This window comes from Corapipo altera, unplaced genomic scaffold, assembly GCF_003945725.1.
Source record: "Corapipo altera isolate COAL_440 unplaced genomic scaffold, ASM394572v1 0, whole genome shotgun sequence".
NCBI classification, from domain to species: Eukaryota; Metazoa; Chordata; class Aves; order Passeriformes; family Pipridae; genus Corapipo; species Corapipo altera.
Window position 1 is genome coordinate 54,336,564 of NW_020884872.1, and position 21,578 is coordinate 54,358,141.

The 21,578-nt window shown below is 41.7% G+C and overlaps 1 protein-coding gene across 1 annotated transcript in view; it reads right to left on the reverse strand.

Moving 5' to 3' along the window:
- Positions 1 to 599: 599 nt before the first annotated feature.
- Positions 600 to 21,578, reverse strand: part of LHFPL6 (LHFPL tetraspan subfamily member 6) — a 138,530-nt gene continuing 117,551 nt past the window's right edge. The window contains exons 3-4 of the mRNA XM_027647593.1: positions 14,052 to 14,150; positions 600 to 1,706 (exon numbers count right to left, since the gene is read on the reverse strand). Coding sequence (XP_027503394.1) covers positions 1,588 to 1,706; positions 14,052 to 14,150 — 218 coding nt within the window. The 3' untranslated portion in view covers positions 600 to 1,587. The remainder of the gene's footprint in view (positions 1,707 to 14,051; positions 14,151 to 21,578) is intronic.

Below are 21,578 nucleotides of genomic sequence, written 5' to 3' on the forward strand. Positions count from 1 at the left end.
GCAGAACTGCAACTGGAACACAGATAGTGACTTAAAAGTAAATGACAGAAATATCATATTAGGAAAAAAGAGTAGAAAAACAAATTTGAAAGGAAATAGCATCAGTTAATGTCATGATTGAAAACCCCTTACAAGTTCCCACGCTCTAAGTTCACATTGTTTTACTTAAAGAAAACAAATGATTTGTTTTTTTAAGCCTTGTATATACAGTACCAGTGTCCTCTGCAGGGAATACCACCTGGTAGGTATTTGATCAGTGTCGGTGCTATGAAGTCAGTATAGGCTTATTTCAGTTGTATAAATAGGGATAATACAGCGCTGTGTGAAATGCTGAGTCTGCAGCAGCCAGGACAAAATGGGAAGGTGTCACTGAAGTCCTTCAGGACACCTGACAGCAGCAAGCAAAAATGTGGGATACGCCAGAATGCCTCCAGTGCCAACAGGTGTCTATCCTCAGGCAATGTAACTGAACCCTAAAGGTATGTGTTTTACAGGGTAAAAGGATACAGCATGGCTATAAAAGTTATGACTATTTCTGAGAATTTTTTTCCACTGGGAATCTGGGAAGGAACTGTTTCATCTACTGACATGACCACGCATTGCAAGTATTGATCAAGGAAAAATTTATTTACAGAGATTTTTCAAATACAAACATAAAATAGCACATATTATATATATATTTTACAAAAATGAATATTGAAATAATAAACATGGTACAGCACAATACGACATCAATGAGCTAAACATAACAGCAACAGAAATCTATGCCTGGAAGAAGTTTCCTGTTAGTCATACATAACCAACAGAGCTCTACAGTACCTTAAGTTGAACTTCCAATGGACAGAAAAACGTCCATTTACTGCATCTCATAAAAGTACTATAGGAAGGCTACATGTGCCAAGTAATTATGTTGCATTTTGCAATAATGCTGGAAACATAGAGGCTTAATAAAAGTTATAGAGGGCTGAATAAGCAGTGGCTAAATGTTTGGGCAAGAAAAATGTGTAGAGATTATACAAAATACTGATAAAGTGGCTTATTGGTCCTTTTATTAAATTTAATATATAGATTAAAAAGTGTTGCAACACTGAGTTTTAAACCACCAAAGAGAAGTAAAAAAAAAAAAAAAAACAAACGAAAGAAAGGAAAAGAAAGAAGAACCACACCAAAAAAAAATGCTTCTTCTCTACTCATTTTGTGCCATGGTCAACATCTGTGCGTGTGTGTGTGTGTGCTTTTGGGGCTGCCATTCTCTAGCTCAGCTTCCAGGCACCGCTGCCCCCTCACCAACCTGTTAATTAATTGGTGCATGCAGAATTTCACTGTTTGCATAAGTGGAGTTTTCCTTGCCTGTATTTTTGTGGAGCAGACCATGAGCAGGCTTGAAGGGAGAAAGCCCAACCCTGCCCAGCCAGACTGGATGGCTTCAAACCACCTTTACCTCCCTGCCATCCTGGGGCCACCCGCCACCCCGCCCAAGGCCCGCTCCAGAGAGAAAGCACTTAAAAATTCCTTGTTCATCATCGTTATCCAGAAGACATCGGCAAGCCCCTCAGGTGCCTGGCAGCACCCGCGCCCGGGGCCAGCTCAGTAGGGGTATTGCTTCTGCTTCTTGCCCGAGAAGCAGGCCAGCCAGGTGCACAGCAGCATGGCCGCCGCCGCACCCCCGCCCGTGCAGTAGTAGGCCCAGCCGATGTGGCAGGTCCCTAAAAGGGAAACAGAGCAACACAGATCAGAGTTAGCCGAGGAGGAAGCACCGCCGCCAACCTCCCTTCTGCCCACCCAGGAAAACACTTTTCTAGTTTTCTGCCCCACTTGTGTGCCCACCTCAGACAGGGAACGTGGGGCACAATTCAAGCTCTGCCATTGTGGTGACAGGGCTTGAAACCAGATGCGGCTGTGAACTGCTCAGTGACAGTAACCCGGGACATGGATACGGGGGACTCGTTCACACGGGCATCGATCCTGACCGTCCACAAAGCAGCAACCTCCCACATGGGTGCTGCTGTGGGAATGGAATCATAGAGTCTGGAAATAAAACAATTAGAGAAATTTCCCTATCCCCATCCAAGGTCACCACTATTGCTGGAAACTTTACTGATCTTCCATCTAACCTGTGTAACAGTGCCACAATATGCCTTTGAATCCATTTAATGGCCTCAGTATCTTTATATAGTCAAACTCATCACCAGTGAATGGTGCTGGGGAATCCCATGGTGGACTGTAAAGTGATTGCTCTCCTTCCAGGCATGACTGTGCCTGCAGTAGGGAAGGAGATCAGGAAAACAGTGGCTGCAGCAAGAAGGAGGCTTTCTTAGAGACCTCCAAAAGCATGGAGATGGCTGCTGCTACTCCTCAGGATTTCAGCCCATCTCAAAACTGAGGTTCTCCCTGTCTTGTTGACACCATGGGTGATATCACCCCCCTTTGAACAGTGAGCTCTCTCAGTAAGGCACAAGCAGCAATGCAACACTTCCTTCCCAACCTCTGGAAAAAGCATCAGAAACTACTCTTCCCCTCAGAGGATAAAAGGTATCAACAGAGTTTCCATCTAGAAATAGGTGACATGTCCATATTCTGTCCCAATGGCATCCCTGAGGGCCAGGCTTCAGTTTCAGGCAATTATCAACTCAGCTACTCCTGCCTTAGGCACCAGAAACACAAGATGTCTGTTCATATTAACATGTCCAAGGCATTAGCATGCCTCAAAGCAGACAGCATGGTCATTGACTGTCTACAGGATATTGTCAGGCAAGCTTTGTAAGGAGACATTAATGGGAGGCAACACTAATGCTCCTGGTCACTTTGAAGATCTCAGGTTGACACCACAGCAGGAAGCATAGTACTTGTTTCACTTTTTCTTCATAAGCCTCACAAATTTTTATTTAAAAAAAAAACATCCAGTGAAACAAAGACCCTGATATGACCAAGAGGACTTGAGGAGCTGTGTCTGAGCCTTGGTTTGAGCTCATTAGCCGCTCTCCTTAATATGCTGGAGCAGAGAGAGAGATTTACTTGGTTTTGTCATCTGGTTATGCTCTGTAGATCAATGGCATTCTTGGCTTCCTTACAGAGGACCACAGAGACAGTCTGACTTTCTCAAGAGAAGGCCATCAGCAACCCTGGAGAGCTGCCAAGAATCTGGCAATGTCACTGATGCTGATACTTGCCCAATAACACAGCAATACTTGGAGAGACCTGTCTCTGGGCCATCCATTGTTTTTCCTGTGTATACGCACAGTCTATAGCTTCTGTTGGGAGTTTCAAAACCAGACTTAAGCATATACCAGATGTTTAAACCCATTGGATTGTTTGAAAATGATCCAATTTATACTAGGGTAGGATGTGCTACAGCATTTCTCATGATAAGATGGACTCCATCTGATAGGTCTTTTTAAATTGTGAATTATTCCTAAAACTACTAGAGAATTGTAGTTGCAGCTTGAAAATGTAAATCTTTCTCATCGTGATGCTTCCAAGTAGAGAAAATAAATGTCAAAATACTACTTTAAAGAAGAGATTCACCCGGGAGCACTGCCCAAAGCTGTAACCTGAGCAGGATAGAATGAAGTAAATGCAACCTTTTGCATGGTGTAATTTCAAATTTTGTGCCTTGGCAGTGGGAGAGGGGGACAGTGTATGTGATACATATTAAGAGAAAAGAACTGTTAAATCAGTGTCAGAGATGTGTTCAACAGACACAACATACAAATTCACTCTTGGTTGAAGAGAATAACATTTATTTCTGTATACCACGCTCCATCTATCCAAAGTACCACTGCCCTACTTAATGCTCTGAGACACGGCAGGCCAGCAGCCTCTTGATCTAACAAATGCAATGTAGTTCACAAGTGTGAGTTGGGTCAAGATGAACAAATGAAAGAATGGGATAGCAGAAGAACGGATGAAAGAGCTGGGAGCCTGATCTTCGGAGCAATAATAACGCAGTAATAAACCTGGCCATTATTTCCAGCCTGTGTCAAGAGCAATGGGAGGCCTTGGATAGAATAGCTTGATCTGTACTTGGATGCTGCTGAGCAGAAAAGAATTTCAAGCTGTTGTGCTGAAGAAGAGCCTGCAGCGGGGCAGGTGTCTGAGTTATAAGACTTAGCTACGCTTTTCATTGCAAGTGTAGTTAAGCATAAGGCCAAAGATAATCCATCTCAAGGGTAGCCATTGCAATGAATGCCTACACTGCACAGCCACGTGTCAAAATGAAACAATGCCACCCCTTTTGTAATCCTGTATTACACAAGAAGAAAAATATTTTGGAGTTAACGTCTCTGCTTTGGTGTTCTCATTTTACCACATGTATGACTTTTTTAGTCTACTGCATCCTAAAGAAAGATTGTTGGTTATCAATAATTGGGTAACAGTTGCAGTTTAAATCGTAAAATGCCTTCTGCCTCACATTGATATACACCACTCATTTTAAAAGGAACAAGAAGCTTTATAAAAAGCAGAGCTGAGGAATTACTATTGCACTGACATCAGCAGGACTAGTCATGTATTCAGTAGTAAATAAATGGTTAAGAGCTTTGCAGAACTGGAGCTAAAATTCAACCATCAAGTAGAGCAGAGTTTTCATGGAGCCCGTCACATTAAAGACTAGAAATCCAGTATTCAATTTCCCTCTTTTTTAATGTCAAAACTCTAAAATGAAAATCAAGACAACCTAAACACTTGATAGAATTAAAGCAGTTATCAAAACCATGTCACTTTTGACACACACACAAAGGCACAAAAGCTTTTGTTTTCCTTAAGGATGCACGGGAACACACATATATATAGATATAAGAGTGCCCGTCCATAGAGGATGTGGAGATGCATGCAAGAATGCATACATGTTCTTGCTCATAAGATGGGCTAGATCTGGTTTCATGCCAAAGTAAATTCCCAGCAGCTGAAGTGCTCTTCTATCTGATAGAGATGACACACATCACAGCAACTTGCTTCTCTGCACAGAACTGGTGCTTTTAACAAATCAGTCTTTACCTGACAGGTCAGTATGGAGTGAGAAGCTGTGGCTTCAGCACTTCAGCATATTGTTAATTCTGGATCCTTTTTTTTTCTTAAGAGAGCATAAATAATTGGAGCTTTGGGTTGCTCAGTGAAGCATGATTGTCCAAGTTGGATCAGGTAAATTCATAGTCGGCCATTAAGAACTTTGTTTTCACCTTTGTTTTACTGGGATTGGCAGCAAAAGAGTGCCAGGATGAACACTGAAGTAACAGAATAATGAACTTTGCAGCTATAGGGATGGATGACCATTTTCCAAGCAAATAAAAGAATGAAAGCGTGGAAACATTACGCTCCTCTCTTTTTTTAAGAGGATTGAGAGAAATTGTGGTCCCTGAGGACCGAGGACAATAGTATGTTGAGTGAGGACACTATCAAAAGAAGATTCACAGAAAAGAGTCCCAGAGAACATAACGCAATATTTACTAAATCAAAAGAAATCAGAAAATGTGGAGGAGTGGTTTCGCAGTGACTGATGGGCTTACTGAAAAATACTTCTATGCCTTTTTCTTATTTCTAATGTAATCTTCGAGGCCATGATATGTGTCTCCTTGCTCCCCTCCTCCTCTTGAATATATAGGTAAATAAAGATTAAGAAAAATTTGGAAGTGAGTGAAATTTGGCAACAGAAAATCTGTGGATGCTTGATCTACCATGGAGCTGTGCCAGGATCCAGTTGCCAAAACGGAATTTTACCAGGATTTCTATTCATGATGTCTTATAAATAAGTATCACATATAGTTACCAAGGTCTTGGAAATAACATATGGTTTCATCTAAAATAACCAATAATTGCCACTTATGAAAAAATATCCTGAATATGAAAGTGTCTTGGTTGCAAATCTGTTAATTGTATGATTTAGTATCTTAAATATTTGTACCTGTTAATTGTGTTGTTAATTTTAAGACTACCCTGGGCTTGCAGTCTAGAGTATTTGCCAAACTCTAATCAATTAACCTTAAGTACAGCCTATTTTCCAAGATGAAGAAAAAAGATTTCAGAATTAGCTGGACTGTAGAATACAAATTATATACCTCCAAAAATAAAAACTACAATTCCTGCAAAATTTCCAAGAAGTTTTGCAGGAATTCTAATTAACGGTTTCACATGGGATCCAGTACTATAGAGAATGTGAATTTGCATAATCAATCAGGATGTTGGAAAAAAAATCAGAGAAGAAAGCAGAGTGTGATGTTAACGGATATACAGGGATTCGGAAATATGAAAGCCATAAATGAATGTAAAAGATAATCAGCTAATTAATATGAAGGCACAATTATTTTGAAAAAAATCCATGATAAATTAAATAGCTGAAGATTTTTTTCTTGACACAGCTACAATGAAAAACCGTCATGTGAAATCAGCTACAAAAGCATGAAAAGAAGCTGAAACTTGGAATGCATCCAGAAAGGATTAAAGTAGTTAAGTGAGACAAAGAAAGAACACTATATAAGGCAAATAGACTGATACAAAATAATGCATTCGGTGAAACTGGTTTCTTTGTCTGTTGCATGGATCTGACTTTCTCAATGGATTTAGCTTTTCAAAGGAATATGATTTTTTTATGTGTGTACAGATCAAGCTATTTTGCTTACTTATAATTGGTCTGTAACTAAACGCATAAAATTTCATAAAGTTCTGAAGTGTAAAAAAGTAGGACAAAAATGCCAATTTGAAATTCTTTAGTTCCGCTGTATGCAGACACTCACTCATATGACCAAATCCTCCTTTCTTTTGAGGATCACATAATTTTGCTTATTCAAACCTCAAATTTGCTGTAGGTGTGTATTTATCATGGAACAATGAAGGAGAAACCAATACCTTGTGTCAATTACAATGCTCAAATTCCCAAGGGGAAATGGTTTATGTCCAGCTAATAAGGAGCTCTCTCAGCCTCCTGCAAGAAGTCAGCAGAAATCTCACCTGTTGCGGGAACTGAAATCAATTTCCCCTCTCTTTGGACATCCACCCTGGACTAGTATCTCAGATTCCCTCCAGAAACAAGGAGGAGGAAAAGTCACTTATAAAATTGTGTTGCATTTCTTCTTAAGGTAAACATCTGAAGTACAGCAGGTGAACTTTGTTCAAGTAGCACCTATTTTTCTCCCTTTTAACTATGAAGAGATTCCAAACAACCAGTTCAGCTGCCCTTTTTGAATAATAAAGAGCACCAAATACTTGCACCAGGTGGTCTGAGTCCCTTTCTGGATGCTTATGCTGATGTCTATTGACTGCAGAGGGTCCTTGCATGACCATGATCCAAATCTGGCAACAAAGGTAAGTGCTTTACAGAATCATAGTATGGTCTGGGTTGGAAGGGACCTTAAATATCATATAGTTCCAACCCCCCTGCCATGGGCAATGACATCTTCCACTGACCAGGTTGCTCAGACCAGCCAACCTGACCTTAAAATCTTACAGGGATGGGACATCCACAACTTCCCTGGGCAACATGATCCAGTGTCCCACCACCCTCATAGTAAAGAATTTTTTTCCTAATATTTAAACCTACTCTCTTTCAAGCCATTCCTCCTTGTCCTGTCACTATATGCTCTTGTAAATAGTCCCCCCTTACATTAAAATATATGTGGACCTTGATATAGTCACCAAAGGCTTATGAAGATTTAAGAATGGAAGCTATCTGGGTAGCATGAAAGAGGAAATGTTTCTTGATGGAACACTGTCTTTACTAACACCTAGTTTACTCACTCATTTATCTAATAACTCAGTAGCTGCACCTCAGGTATGCTTGTAAAGATTGTGCTCAGCCACAGTCAAAAAGAATGAACTGGTAAAATCTCTGAGCTGTTTGCAGAGGACCTGAAAACAAAAAGCCTGTCTTTTTCAGATTGATTTCTCATAGAAAAACATCTTTGAATCTTTTGCCTTTAATAGGATTCTAATTAACTGTCCTTCCCTCTAAATCCTTACCTTGATTATTTTGGCACTGTATGGCAACACTCAGCCAGATGTTAAAATGATGTCACCTAAGACAAATTAACTAGCTGACAAAGCTTTTTTTATATCCACTGCTTTCTGTGGGGGGTTTACGCTGTTTTAGTAACTGCACGGTTTGCTTTCAAAGTGCTTTAAAGATCATTTACTCTAACATTTCTACAGCAAAAGTAATTATCAAGTCAACAGTTCTCTTTAAGATATTTCAAGCCCTCTAAAAGTGGCAAAGGGGAACCTTAATAACAATGATATTTGGAAACAAATATCTCTCAACAGAGAAGTTTCTGAGAGGTTTTCAGGCCATTTCAGCTGCTTGTTTAGTTCAGGATGGGAGCCAGGCTTTTAAGTTGCTTTCTAGACAGCCACTTTGGCCAGGCGAGCCCTTTCATAGCAGTTCACAGATGGATGGACTGCCAGAGACAGCAAACAAAGGTGTGTATTTGGAGCTCTTGCTTTGGTTGCAGCTGGGCCCAGGACAGGGAGAGATAGAGCATGACAGCCAGAGAAAGTGAAACAACTAGAGAGGATCTAGAAGGATTTGCAGAAAACAGAGGACATGAGACTGTTCCCAGTCTTACAAGGGTGACATGAACTCAAATAAGCACAGAATACATCTTGGGCAGGCTAAGGTAGCAGCTGCCCAGTGGGTAGGCAGGACATGGTGTGCCAATGGCCACACCTGACTCCTTGATGCCAGACCTGTCATTTTCACTGTCTTAGTCAAAGAATCCTATGACTGGTTTGGGTTAGAAAGGACCTTAAAGACCATCTAGTTCCAACCCCCCTTTCATGGGCAGGGACACCTTCCACTAGACCAGGTTACTCAAGGGCCAATCAACCTGGCCTTGAGCACTTTCAGGGGTGGGGCATCTGCAGCTTCTCTGGGCAGCCAGAGCAACCTGTGCTATTGCCGAATAGAACTTTGGCAATAGCAAAGAAAAGCATCATGAAACTCAGAGCTCTGAAGGTAGTCACATATAGCAAACACCAAGCCCTGTTTGTGCTCAGAATGCTTCTGAGCACAAAAATCACCTAGCAGAATAAAAACCAGTAGGTCCTAGGTAAGGAGACGGATGACATAAAAAGTAATCTCTCACAAAAAAGGGTAGGTCATAAAAAATTCTGAAGCATTGATCATCCAAGCTGAGTTCTGACTGCCCAATGACACTGTATTTCCTCAAAGGAAAAAAAAATGTTTTCCAAGTAGTTCAACTTAAAAATTGGACTTTATCTTAAATTTAGTGTCTTCATTCTTTCAGGTTAATAAGGTAAGTACACAATATCATTTCTTAAATCTGGTGGCAGGGCATTGGCAGCTTGAAGCCAGATGAAATTTCCTAGGGCATAAGTCATCTATGTCTAGGTAAATTTCCTGATAAAACCCTAATTTTTCAGTTGTTATTCTTAGGTGGTACATTTAGAAATGAAAAAAAAAAAATATTAGTGCCTCTAGCTCAGTGAAATTGAATGTGTGCTATATTATATGCTATAATGACGCTTGCTTTTGGGAAATCACCTGCTAATTCCTTTTGTAGATGAGGGGATTTTGTAGATCTGACTCACTTTCACACACTTCAGTCAGCATCTCTTGCACTGCTGTGCTATGTCAGTGCTGCCCTGAAAGGGCCCACAGGCAACTCCAGGATGTAAATAATGCAACATAACAATAACATTTTGCACAGTGGCAAGAGATTAAGATGATTTTGATCCACCCTCAATGAAAGGCAGCCCCTTCGAGCACTACTCGCTTATCACTCCAGTCTCCACCTCAGGCATTAGCCTGTTGCCAAATTAGACTGAGGATTTTGACTCAGTCAATGAGCAAGCAACTGTGCAGCTTTAAAACATAAAAATCTCTTTTTTCTTCCCCCATTTATTTGAATTGCCCTATTTCTAGGAGTTACTACCCTAAAAACAGTGGTAGAAGATTGCTCCAGTTCATAGTCTAGTGTTTCACTGGGAATTCTGCTCCATCTGTGACCTGTGATGGAATGCTGCAATACGAAGCAGGGCTCCAAGACCTCCACAGAGGTCATGTTGCGTAGGAAGCTGGAAACCACAAGCAGAGGAACACAACAGATACCTATCATGAACTTAACTCCTCAACAAGATTTGCAAGGGGTCATTTGTCAAAGGTCTAATCTATCACTATGCTTTTTTTCAGCATGGTAAAACCAGATTGCTAGAGAAGAGCTGGGAGCGAACCCCTCTACAGGTGTGCCAGTCTCCATCTGTCTATTTATGGAGGTTATTCCCCGTTCCCATTAGCAAAACAGCTCATCTGTTGAATGTCATTTAATCAACAAATGAGGTTGTCCTTGGCAGGGTATCTTCAGTTGAAGAATAACTCCTCTTTGTCAGAGATGGAGTTGTACAACCACTTTCATTTGACTGAAGAAAAAAAGCCCAATTAAATACATAAATGTTTAAGTAAATCCTTTGGACAGAGTTCACTTTATAAAAGCCAAATAAATATCCATTTTTAAAGAGAGCAGCAAACTGCTGGGCATTTCACAATATTGGCTCAGGTTTTCTAGAAAAGAATACTCAAATCCACTTATACATAAATTAAAGACATGACTATTTTTCCTGCAGCTTTTTTAAATATTGCTTTGGAATGTACACAGAAATATGTGTGTTTGACGGGGGTGGAGGGAGGGGGTTTCCTCTTCACAATATGGGCTATCTCAGCACTATTCGGAGTGCTTATTAGTCTAATGCCTTTTCAGAGTGCCTGAAGACATGACAAGCATTTCTTATCTAGTACACCCACTAAGGATTAGGGGGTTTTATGGGTTCTTAGCATTTCTATTTATTTATTTTATCTAGTTATGAGCATGTTACAGGGGATGAGCGTTAGTCATGTTTGGGTTTCATTTAATTGCTAATTCTAGAACATTTCTGGTTAACATTACATTTCATGGTGCACAATTCAGCTTCTTCTCAAGAGAGTTTCTTGCAGTTCCTCATCTGTACCTGCCTCTTGTTGTTTTCATCCTCCTACAATGTAGATTGCAGCTCCTGGATTATCTTTTCTACCTTTAACCTAAAACATTTTTCCCCTTCACCTTTTGTAAATCCACAACAAATCAATGCTGAATCCCCACCTTTGACCCTCCTTTCCTAACCACAGACACACATTCCCTGTGGCCCAAGCTGAAGCAGTTGCTCTGCCATGCTTGCAGAGGAGTCAATGCTGTCTGCTGACCAGCATTCCCTTGAACACTCTTTCCTTCGAGACTAACCACATGGGCTGAATTAGACTCTCAGTGTCATCCTCACTAGCACCTATAGCAGCAGGAGGGGCAGGACCAGCACTCCCATCACCACCGTAAACCAGTGCAGGGTGCAGGGTTTACTCACAGCAGCTCAGATTTTCTGAGAGCATACTTTGAATGCAGTGTGGTTCTTCATACAACTCATTTCACAGGCTCAGGAATAGAAAGCATACCATTGCGGCTTAATCAAATTAAATATTCAAATGAAAGCAATAATTGCTTAAATTTGTCTTGACACTTAGTGAGATTAAGTCTTTGAAACATCATTCTTGGACTGTAGGCTATAATGAGGACGCCAGTGTCTAATGATTCAGAAAAGACTAGAGAGTTGGGGTTATCACCAACCAAGAGGTATTTATGAAAGATGAACAGTGTGGTTATTGAATGGCCCTCAGACAGTACCTCTTCTTTATAGATGATTTTGATAACACAGCATCAACCAGACACTGACATTAAGTAAAAAAACCCTAGCCAAGCATTTAAGTTCACTGCCAATGTACATGGAAAAGAGATGTTTAGTGGCAGAGCTGCCTAGCGGAATCACTACAGCAAATTTCAGCTCTCATTATAATCTGTTAATTAATGTGTTAACATATGATTGCAGCAGATCAGTAAGGCCAGCACTGCTGTCAAGTCTAGGCATGTATAACACCTGCCCTGTGTGCTCTGCGTCTAGAAATACAGTACAAGTACATGCCTTCACAGTTAATGCAAAGCATCTTATCATCCTTATGTGTATCTTGAAGAAAAGCTGTCAGCTGAAATTTTTTACATGTGTTTCTTCACTGACTTTAACAGCACAGTGATTCAATTTATGCAAATATCTGACTCGTGAGTCAAAATCGAGACAATGAAGGTGGTCTCGGAGATCCTGCTCTGATTGTGGACATGACGGAATTTAAGATCACAGTTTGTAACTGCGCAAGTGCTGTCTTCAAGGAGCTCAGACTGGCGTGACACCCACCTTCTGGGTTTGCAGAGAAATAACCTGGAAAGGTAACACCTTTCTGCACCTGGGAACAAACAGGGAAACAAGCAGGAATCACAGGAGCAGAGCTGCTCACGTACTTGGCATGGAAGAGCAGGCATCAGGGTGCACCAGTGGGGGGCTAGCTGGCCTTTCAAAGGGGGTGCTGCTCAATGCACTGGTTAGGAGCTACTTCAGGCTTCTGTACAGGATTGACCATGGGCAGCAGCAAACCTGAATGTTCCCTGCAACAGTTACCAGAGAGTTTTGCCTACTCCATCTTTTTTGACACCTTTCTACAGAGCTGGGAATCTCAGCTCTGGGACATTTCTTTCTGCTAATTAACTATATATTTCTGTTCTCACTGCTCCCTCTCCTTTGTGTTTATATCTTTCAATTATTAGGTGAATAAAAATCTTGCAGGAACTTTTTATATTTCACTGGAAAGAAAATTTAATATCAATACCACAGAAGGATATCAGAGTTCAGAACAACAAGGTAAAGCTTCCAGAGCACATTATACATGCCTTGGGCAACACCATAGGTGGTTGCTGATAAGAGCATCAGTGGCACTGTAGTGATGGGTACTGATATTGGTTATGAGAATTTTTGGTCCCATGCCAGATCAAATGCACTCAAAACACCACAGGAATGGTGTAGGGGAGGGTGGCCTGAAGCATCTCTCCCAAAGCAATATGTTTTTATCTTTCAACCTCAATTCATTTTCATATCTTGACAAAAAACATTGTGAGATGGAACCAAATCTCCTTACTCCTGAAATCTGACAGAAACATCAGTGTAAAATTAAAAGATAATGCAGCAGGTTTGTATTTAACCCTAGGAGATCATTTTTGTCCATTATTCCTTGCACTGAGATTACTGTCAGGTCCTGCACAGGTTCTGCACACACAGCTATGGAAAGAATTTCCAAGATCAACTAAGGTTTAGCTTACAGGAGCTGGAAAGGGGGAGCTCTGTGTGCTTGGGAGCAGAAGTTCTCAAATCAGTGGGGGGTCAAGGTGCTCAGTCTCTCCTGTTCCTTCATGAGGATTGCAGATCCCCCTCTTCGAGTGACACAGGATAGGAGAGCACTTAGAGAGTAGGGTGTCAGCAACTGCATCGATCCTTCTAGCTAAACAAGGACCTAGATGAGCATTCAAACATCAGATCCTGATCATCCACATTGCTTAATCCTTAGGTTGCTGCTTAGCCCTTGCTTTCTAGACCTTCTCTAGAGAGACAAAGGTGAGCCTGGTCTGGCTTCATCCCTGGCTCTCATTCTGGTTCAGTGTAGACATCACCAGTAAGACCACTGGCTTATTTGGGAGAAGGCTGACGTGGAGAACACGTGTAATTTGCCAGCTTTCCAAATATGTGAATAACAAAAAAAATATACTCTTTAGGCTTGAGTTAGAAGGCCATAAGCATGTCAGAATTCTAAGATAGCCAATTGTACTAATTAAAAATTACCCTGAACTGTGCAGTGATGGGATGCCTCTGTCTACCCTCTGTCAAGGTCGCCAGCGGTGTTAGCTCCCACACTGTAAGACTATTAAATCTAATTTATATCTTAAAAATATACATACATACATACATACATACATACATACACAGATTCCTTCATTTTATTTTATAACATTCTTCTGGAAAATATTAACAGAAAACTATCTGAAATTCCCTGCCTTAGCACCATACCAGAATTATGCAATATGAATAGCCTACCACTCACAGGTAGGTTACTTCTCCCAGCCTGAACTCATGTCCTAGTTTGCTCTTATGGTCAACACATAGCAAGAGTCTAAGGTGGCTCAGATGCTCTAATGATGACTCACCCAATTCAAACTGGTTGGAAAGGTTACCACAGGTTTGTCTGACTTCTTCACTGTCCCAGCCAAGAGGATAGAGGGCACAACCAGAGCCAATCAACAAACCTATGAGGAGAAAAGGAAACAGAAGTTTATACGAGCAATTGCCATTAACTTTAACACAGGCTGCCACTTGGGAATCAAAGTGTCAAGCTGCTCTGGGAATCCCAGAGAAAAAAAAGTCTCTTCTTCTCCTAAAAACAGTTGAAAATCATTTGGACTTCTACTACTGCATTCTGCTGCACTGTTTTAGAGCTGGTCTGTGGGCTGGAGCCAGCCTGAGCAGTTCAGCACCAAAAGCCATCCTCAGCTTCTGGAGCTTTTATCTGACAGCTTTTAGACTCCTCTTCTACTCTGCAGAACTGCTACATATACAGTTTGAAAAACACAACATGGGGTTAAATAGAAGCTGTGTTAATCACAGTATTTACAAGCTGATTGCTTCTGATTAATTAAAACAACAATCAACCAGGGTCTACCAAAGTTCTAGCAGGAAAACTGACAGTTGTGCTAATCTGTTGTCATTTTCCTTTGGTTTTCACTCTTTCAAAACCAAGAGAATAATGGTTTCATTCCACCTGATCAATTCATAGCACAGGTACACACTCCACAAAGTTTTCTCAGGTCAGTCAGCTGAAACAACTGAGGTCTTGAGCCATTTACCTATTATCATACTTGGCTTAACATTCACAACATGCTTTATTTTTTCTAGCCTTCATGCTGTCCTAGACAGGTGTGTTTTGGTAAAGTCTTTCCCTTCACAAGACCTTGCTCGGAATCACCCAATGCACTATGACTATTTTGCAAAAGTGGCATTTTTATCATATTGCATCCTCAGCTCTCACTGCAGCTGCTGCCAAAAAGCAGGTGTATCCAGCAAAGCTTCTTACACAGACAGCCTACAGATGCTGTATATTACAGCATCTAAATGTTACCTCCTTTGTGTCAGATCTTACTTATAAGACTGGAAACAAATTAATATGTAGATAATGGGCTGGGAGCAACTGACACTTTGCAGGCTGTAAAGGCAAGCAAGTCGTCATAAAGTTTCTAGTGGTGCCTTTTACCTGCTAGGTAGAGCACAAGATTTCAGGCCCTAGAGCTGTCACTTGCTGACTTGCACATCTCTTGACCTCACACCACCATGTTCTTCCTCTCTTGACAATAAGGAGAATGTGCTCCCTGACAAAGTACTTATGCTGCCATGTTCCTAGTGCAGAAAAGCCCTGGGTGTTGTGTCAGAGACACTGTGGAAAAATCACACCAGTCTAACAGCAGTCCTGAGAGGGATTCTGACTCAGGGCCTGGAGCTTTTGGTACATTTCTACTGTCTCCATTCTCAAGATACCTAAACTTCTCATATTGCTGATGGTCCTGTAAGACACAGAAATCACCCTATTATGGTCTTTATTTGCTCAAAGACACACCTAAACAAGGCACTGAAGTCCAGAAGTAGTATCTCATCTTTCCTCAAAAAATATTTAATGTCTTAGCATCTCAGCTGCTAGCAAAGTAGCTCAGCCAGCTCCTCTGCTGCTCCTCCAAGCACACTTGCCCCTGTTTACACCCAATATTAGCTCCTTAGATCTTCCTCCACTAAGTTCAGATTTCTTCTTGCTGCTCAAGTTTACTTCTTCCTTCTCTTGTTGAGCAGTCTCTACTTGCTCCTGTCTCCCTGTCTACAACACATAAAAAGAAATCCCTGAGGCAGCCCCCTCTCAGATGGTGCATTCACACAACAGCTGTAAAGACAGAAATGCAATTAAGGACACATGAATGCCAGATATTTTCAGAATTTTGCCTGACCTGGATATGGCTGCTTCTAATGTCCTTGCTAATGACTTTCACAGTATCATATGATTTTTTTCCCCCCAGGGTCATAGAGCAGCTGGTAGAATCCATGTAAATGAGAATCACTTCTAATCAAATTGTCAGACAAGAGAACTTAGGCCAAAACTGGGTCTACATTTGTTAAAGACAGCTTAAGACTCTCAAAAAAAAACCCAAACAATTGCTTCTCACTTGAACTGTCAAAGGAAGAAAGGTGAGGCATGGACAGCATGGCTGATGTGCTAGGAATGGGCAGGACCCTGTGGGGCAAGGAGAAACATCACCATTAATTATGAGAATGCATAGGGAAAGGAGGAAGAGTACCTGCATGCCAGAGATATCCTCACAGACCAGTGGACTGTGACAACCCTGGCCAGTCCTGCAGTGGTTCTGACCCCTTCCCATACCAGTCATGGTGCCCATGACCTGGCTGGTGCCAGCCCAGACAGACCACAGCTCAGAAGCTGCACTGGCCAAAAGTGAACCACCCTGGCTGGGCTGGTTTCAATCAACCTGTGTTCTTGAACAGACTGTCTGTGAGACCTTGCAAAGGCTCAAAGGGCTCCGTTGTGAGGGGCAGGGAGATGTATGGAGTGGGTAGGAGGGAAGGCAGGCTTGCAGCCACCTCCATTAGACTAGATGAAATGGCAGCCAGCCCTTCCTCACAAACAGGTCCTGGGAAAGCCTTCTGCTTAATTCTTCCAGGAGACCACAACAGCAGCACTGCAGGAAAGTGAAAGGACTATTAGCATAACAATACTGCTCCTCCAAACCCAGAACAAGCTCTTACTCAGCCCCTGCCAATTACTCTCCTCAGGTGGCAAGAGTGTCTAGTGCACATTGCATTCACAGACTGTTTGTTTTCAGCTCTCTTTAGGTTTTGTTGCAGCAACAGGTTCTTGTTTGGATTTTTTCCCACGAGTACTGCTCACAGCATTTTATACTGCCACTCTCCAAACACAGCTCATCCTCTTCCAAACATGTGTACCTGTTCACTCTTTCTGCCTCCAGTGCTACACTGAATACAGTGATCTCAAGCCTTGGCAACTTATTTCCTTCTTCCATTTCTATACATCCATCTCTGTAAGTTTAAAGCCCAGTTTCCCTGAAAAGAAATTCTGTGTTTCAGTCAAAAATTCCTTAGCAATGCAATATACTTCAATGTTGAATTGCTCCAAAGAAGTTCATATATGGCTGCTGGCCCTTAAAGCCAGTCCACACTGCCTAGTAACCAGCCCACAGCACCCACCACTGAGCCTCACCATTAGCTGTGCCTCCTAGAAATAGATAAACCAAGTAAGGGCACACTGTCAGAAAGCCTCTCTACCCCAGCGACAGCTGGCTCTCCAGTTGGGTATGGATTTTAGCAGTGCTGAGTTCCATTTATGAAGTACCAGCCATTGAGCACTGCAGCTTCCTTCTGCTTGCAGCCTGCAGTGTGATGATGAGATCAAATGGGAAACTGCTGCCTCTCACTGGTGCTGCCACATGACTCCCAAGCACGAGCAGCAGTATGTTTATGTGCAAAGAACAAGGTATAAAGCCATGGGCAAGCTTACACACTTCATTTAGAGAACAAAAAACCTTTCAGAGACCAGTGGTGCTGCCAGGAGCATGGGTCTACATTCTCATCTGGCAAAAAGGCAAATGCCTATAAATACTGGTTTTGTCATAGGTACCAACTGTCCACAAGTCTTAATGTTGTTGCTTTGGCATCTCCTTTGATATCACTAGTTTTCAGCTGGTTTTGATTCACCTTCAGACACTTCCCCATAGTGCTGTGCATGCACCTATTGTAGATTTGTGTCTACTGACAAAACATTTGTGCTCTCCAGTACTTCTTGCAGGCAAGGTTAGGGCCAAACTCAGGGACTTGCTTTCAGCGTAAGACTTCCACAAAGATTTAGAGCCTGCTAGTCAGCAAGAAAAGGTTTCACGAGTTTTGCTTTATGCCCTGAGGTATATTTATATGTATGAGCATGTGTGTGTCATGTCCCATTGCTTTCAGCAGGATTCTACATGACTTCATCAAGGCTGATGCTGCCTCAGCCTGCATGGGCAGTGAAGCTGGGAACTGGCATTTCAGCTCCCTTCCTTTATGCATGGAAGGTATGAAGTGTGCCTCAAAGCCCATGGTGTTAATAGGACTTGGACAAAAGCCCCTCAGCCTCTTCTTTTCCTTCTAATCAATCCACTTCTATTTGTAAGCAACTAATTGTGTGGATCAAACCCTGCAAAAGCAAAAAGGCTACATACTATTACTGCTAATAATTCATACAGGCTTACAGCCAATTTATTTAATCACAGAAGATGTAGATCCTGCTGAACAGCTGCAACTTCTGCTGAAAGATCTACATTAAATCCAAGGGTTCCAAAACCAGTGGAAAACATTAAGTTAATTTTGCAACTTCAGTAGACAGCAGTTACTAGTTTAGCTCAAGAGTCACATTCTGGCCTGCTCTATGCTTATTGCATTTAGTCAGCTATGCTACCCAGGATACCACACCCATCTTTACAGCTGCTTAAAATGCTTAGGATGCCTATAACATTTCTTAAGAAAGGAAAAAAACCCAAACCTCAACATGCTGTAATTACCATCATCTGTCACCTTCCATTATCCACTACAGTCATTAAAAGAAATTGAAAGGGGAAGGATATGTGCAGGTCTGTAAAAGTCATCTTCACAAAAGGGGCTGCAGCTTCGAGGTGTGAGGGAGCCAATCAGTGTGACGGGGCCAGCCGGCAAGCAGAGGTGCTGGTGGCACTTGGCTGCTGTTTTAGATGACATACCATGCACCAGTGGAGGTGTTGACACTGTCACAGACCAGCTTTTCTGGAGAGGTTCCATACTTGGGAATGAAATGGGCTCCTTGCCCTGGTCTGTGAAACACTGCTATTGCGAGTGCTGCAGCTGGCTCAATGTGCTAGCAAGGCATGGGGAGACAGATGCAGGGCTGAGAGTGCAACTAGCCTTGGCAATCCAAAACTGGAATTAAGTGCTTGGCTTCAGTAATTAACAGGGTCCAATTTAACCACTAGGCTCTTTGCATAGTCCATGCAGAATGTTGGATGCCTTCAAAAAGTGATCTAAAACCTGCCTATGGACTAAGTGAGGAGCTCCCAGACCTGCAAATTGCAAAACTACTATCCAGAGTAATCCTTGTCCATCCTAAACTGCCTTCCCTGTCCCTCTTGCTGCGACTATAATATGTGATCACATTTTAGTAACACTTAGCACTTGAAAGATGATCTTGTCTGTCAGGAGTGGTGCTTGTGATTCAAAATTATTGCATATAACAGGTTCTGCATATGGTGGATGTAGCAGGGAATGGACAGTAATTACATTAGTGATTTGGCACAGACCTAGGTCTCATCTTCGAAGTGATAAAGAAATGATTTGTGGCATGCAGCAATCAGCTTACTCCAAGAGGTAAAATATTAAATACTATTAATATCTCTAAGAATAGCCTGGATGCAAGCAAGTCTCAAACAATGAATACAGAAGGATTAACAAACCAAAGGACATTAACCAGATTTTGCTGTAGGCAGAGTTACTACACTCAGAAACATCAAGACTGATTGGCAAAAGTCAACGCCCAGATTAGGAAGCTTGCAGATCTCTGTAGTGGGCAGTCCTCAGACTGCTGCTGAGGCTTCCATGGCAGCCACCACCCAAGGATCCGACATGCCTTAAATAACCCATGTAGATATCATGTAATAAATTAATTGTAACTGTCTTGACAGTTCATAGCTAGCAAGTCCTGTTTTACAGACTCAGCTCTTCTGCTCACTTGTTGAGTGCACAGCATGCCCCTGAATACTAAATGGCTCATTCTTGGGTTTTTTTTGTCAGCCCATTTAATCACTGCATCCCCCAAAAGCCTGTTGAATAAAGCCAAAGCTTCCACAGTGTTCTTCCTTCTCCCTTGCATAGGGTAAACCTAAGCACATGATTCAGGTAAGTCTGATGGGGAAAATGATCAATCTGATGAATAGAGAGGTGGTGATGGCAGTGAATGAGGCACTTAGCTTTGGACTCAGCCTTGCTGCTACAAAATTTATTTTAAAATGGTAACTAAACCATAGTGGCCCTCTACATGCATTCATTTTTTGTATATCCTCAGCTCCAGTCAGTTATACCCAATGAATGCAGTGAAAGGGACTGCTGGGCACCATAGGGCCTTCTTGGCCAGCAGTTAGAGAGGTCTGCACTGTTTTAATGAGGACCCTGGGAAGCCACTGAAGCAGGAAGAAGCAGTGGCATGTAAAAACTCAATTTGTATTTTCACTTAGAGAAAATAAAAGGAATGGGCCAGACTTGATATATGTACTGCAGAGAGAAAATGAAACCAGAACTGAAGGTTGCTTTTTGTACAGTCACTTTATAGTGAAAAATATCTTCTTCAAGTTATCTTCCTCTTTTATTTCCTTCATCTTCTACTTTTTCTCCTTTTATTTTCAGGCCTGACCAAAAAGAAACCTTGCATTTTTGTTTGTTTGTTTGTTTGTTTTGTTAGAGATTTCTACTGTATACTGTTCATCTGACAGATATTCAGGCCATCTGGAGAAGATGACAGACAATAATTGGAAAGTCATACCTTTCAAGACCATTTTAATGACGATTTTTCCTTTCACATTTTTTCTCTTTCTCATTTTTGCCAGTCTGAATCTTCAAGGATGATAGAAAGTTTTCACATTGCCATCTGTCATTTGAAAGTACAGTAATCTTGACAAGCAAAACAAAACCAATTTTTAGATGCAGCACGGACTTTGACTCTCTGGTTCTTGTGATTTAAAAACTCTCCTTGCTGTAATGGTTTTAAAGCATTTACCTGCTATAAAAGTGAGTCTGGATTGTGAAAGTAAAATTGAGCTGGCACATGAAGTTGTCTGCTGCTTTCAGACATACCTTAGCCAACAAACAATATGGTTAAAAAACTGTGATGTGAAATACTTTAGTAGACACAGCTTCAAAGAACTCTCCAGGAGCTGCAAGCAGTGGAGTCATAGAAGTGAGTCAGAACAGATTAAGACAAACTCCAGAGCCTGGGCAAAGCAGCAAGACCTGACAGAAGAAAGAGGGGAGCAGGGCCATGCCAGCTGCAGGCAGCCTTGCTCCCATGCCCATGGGAGTCCAGCCTCAACTTAGGTAGTGAAGCACATTGTCTTTATACTGACAGCCCCCATCATTTCACTGAGAAGCATCCCTTCTTTAAGTTTACACTTCTACCTTCTCTCAGCATCACTGCTTTTTTCTTTGTTGTTTCTCTGTTAGGCTTAAACACAAGATCACCGCTTGGGGCAAAAGTTCTGTCTTTACTTAGTAGTCACTGAGCATGGGGCATTTGATTGGTTCCTTACTAAGCCTGAGCTGAAAGTGCCTCATTTGAGAAAGGATACAATTGCCTATTATGAATGAATGCAGTAAGGGACTCCCTTCTCTGAGTGTCCAATCAGAGGTCCTCAGGGGCACACAGACAGAAATTTTATTTATGCTGCACGAAATTTCTTCCCACAAAGGTCACAGCATAGGAGACAGCAAGTCAATTCAGGGTTTTACTCAAGGTCAAGGTGTTTTTGCCACAGACTTTGCTATAGCAGGACATTAGAGGGACTCTTAAATGCAAAGCAAAATGAAGTGTAAGAACAATAAAAAATACTATG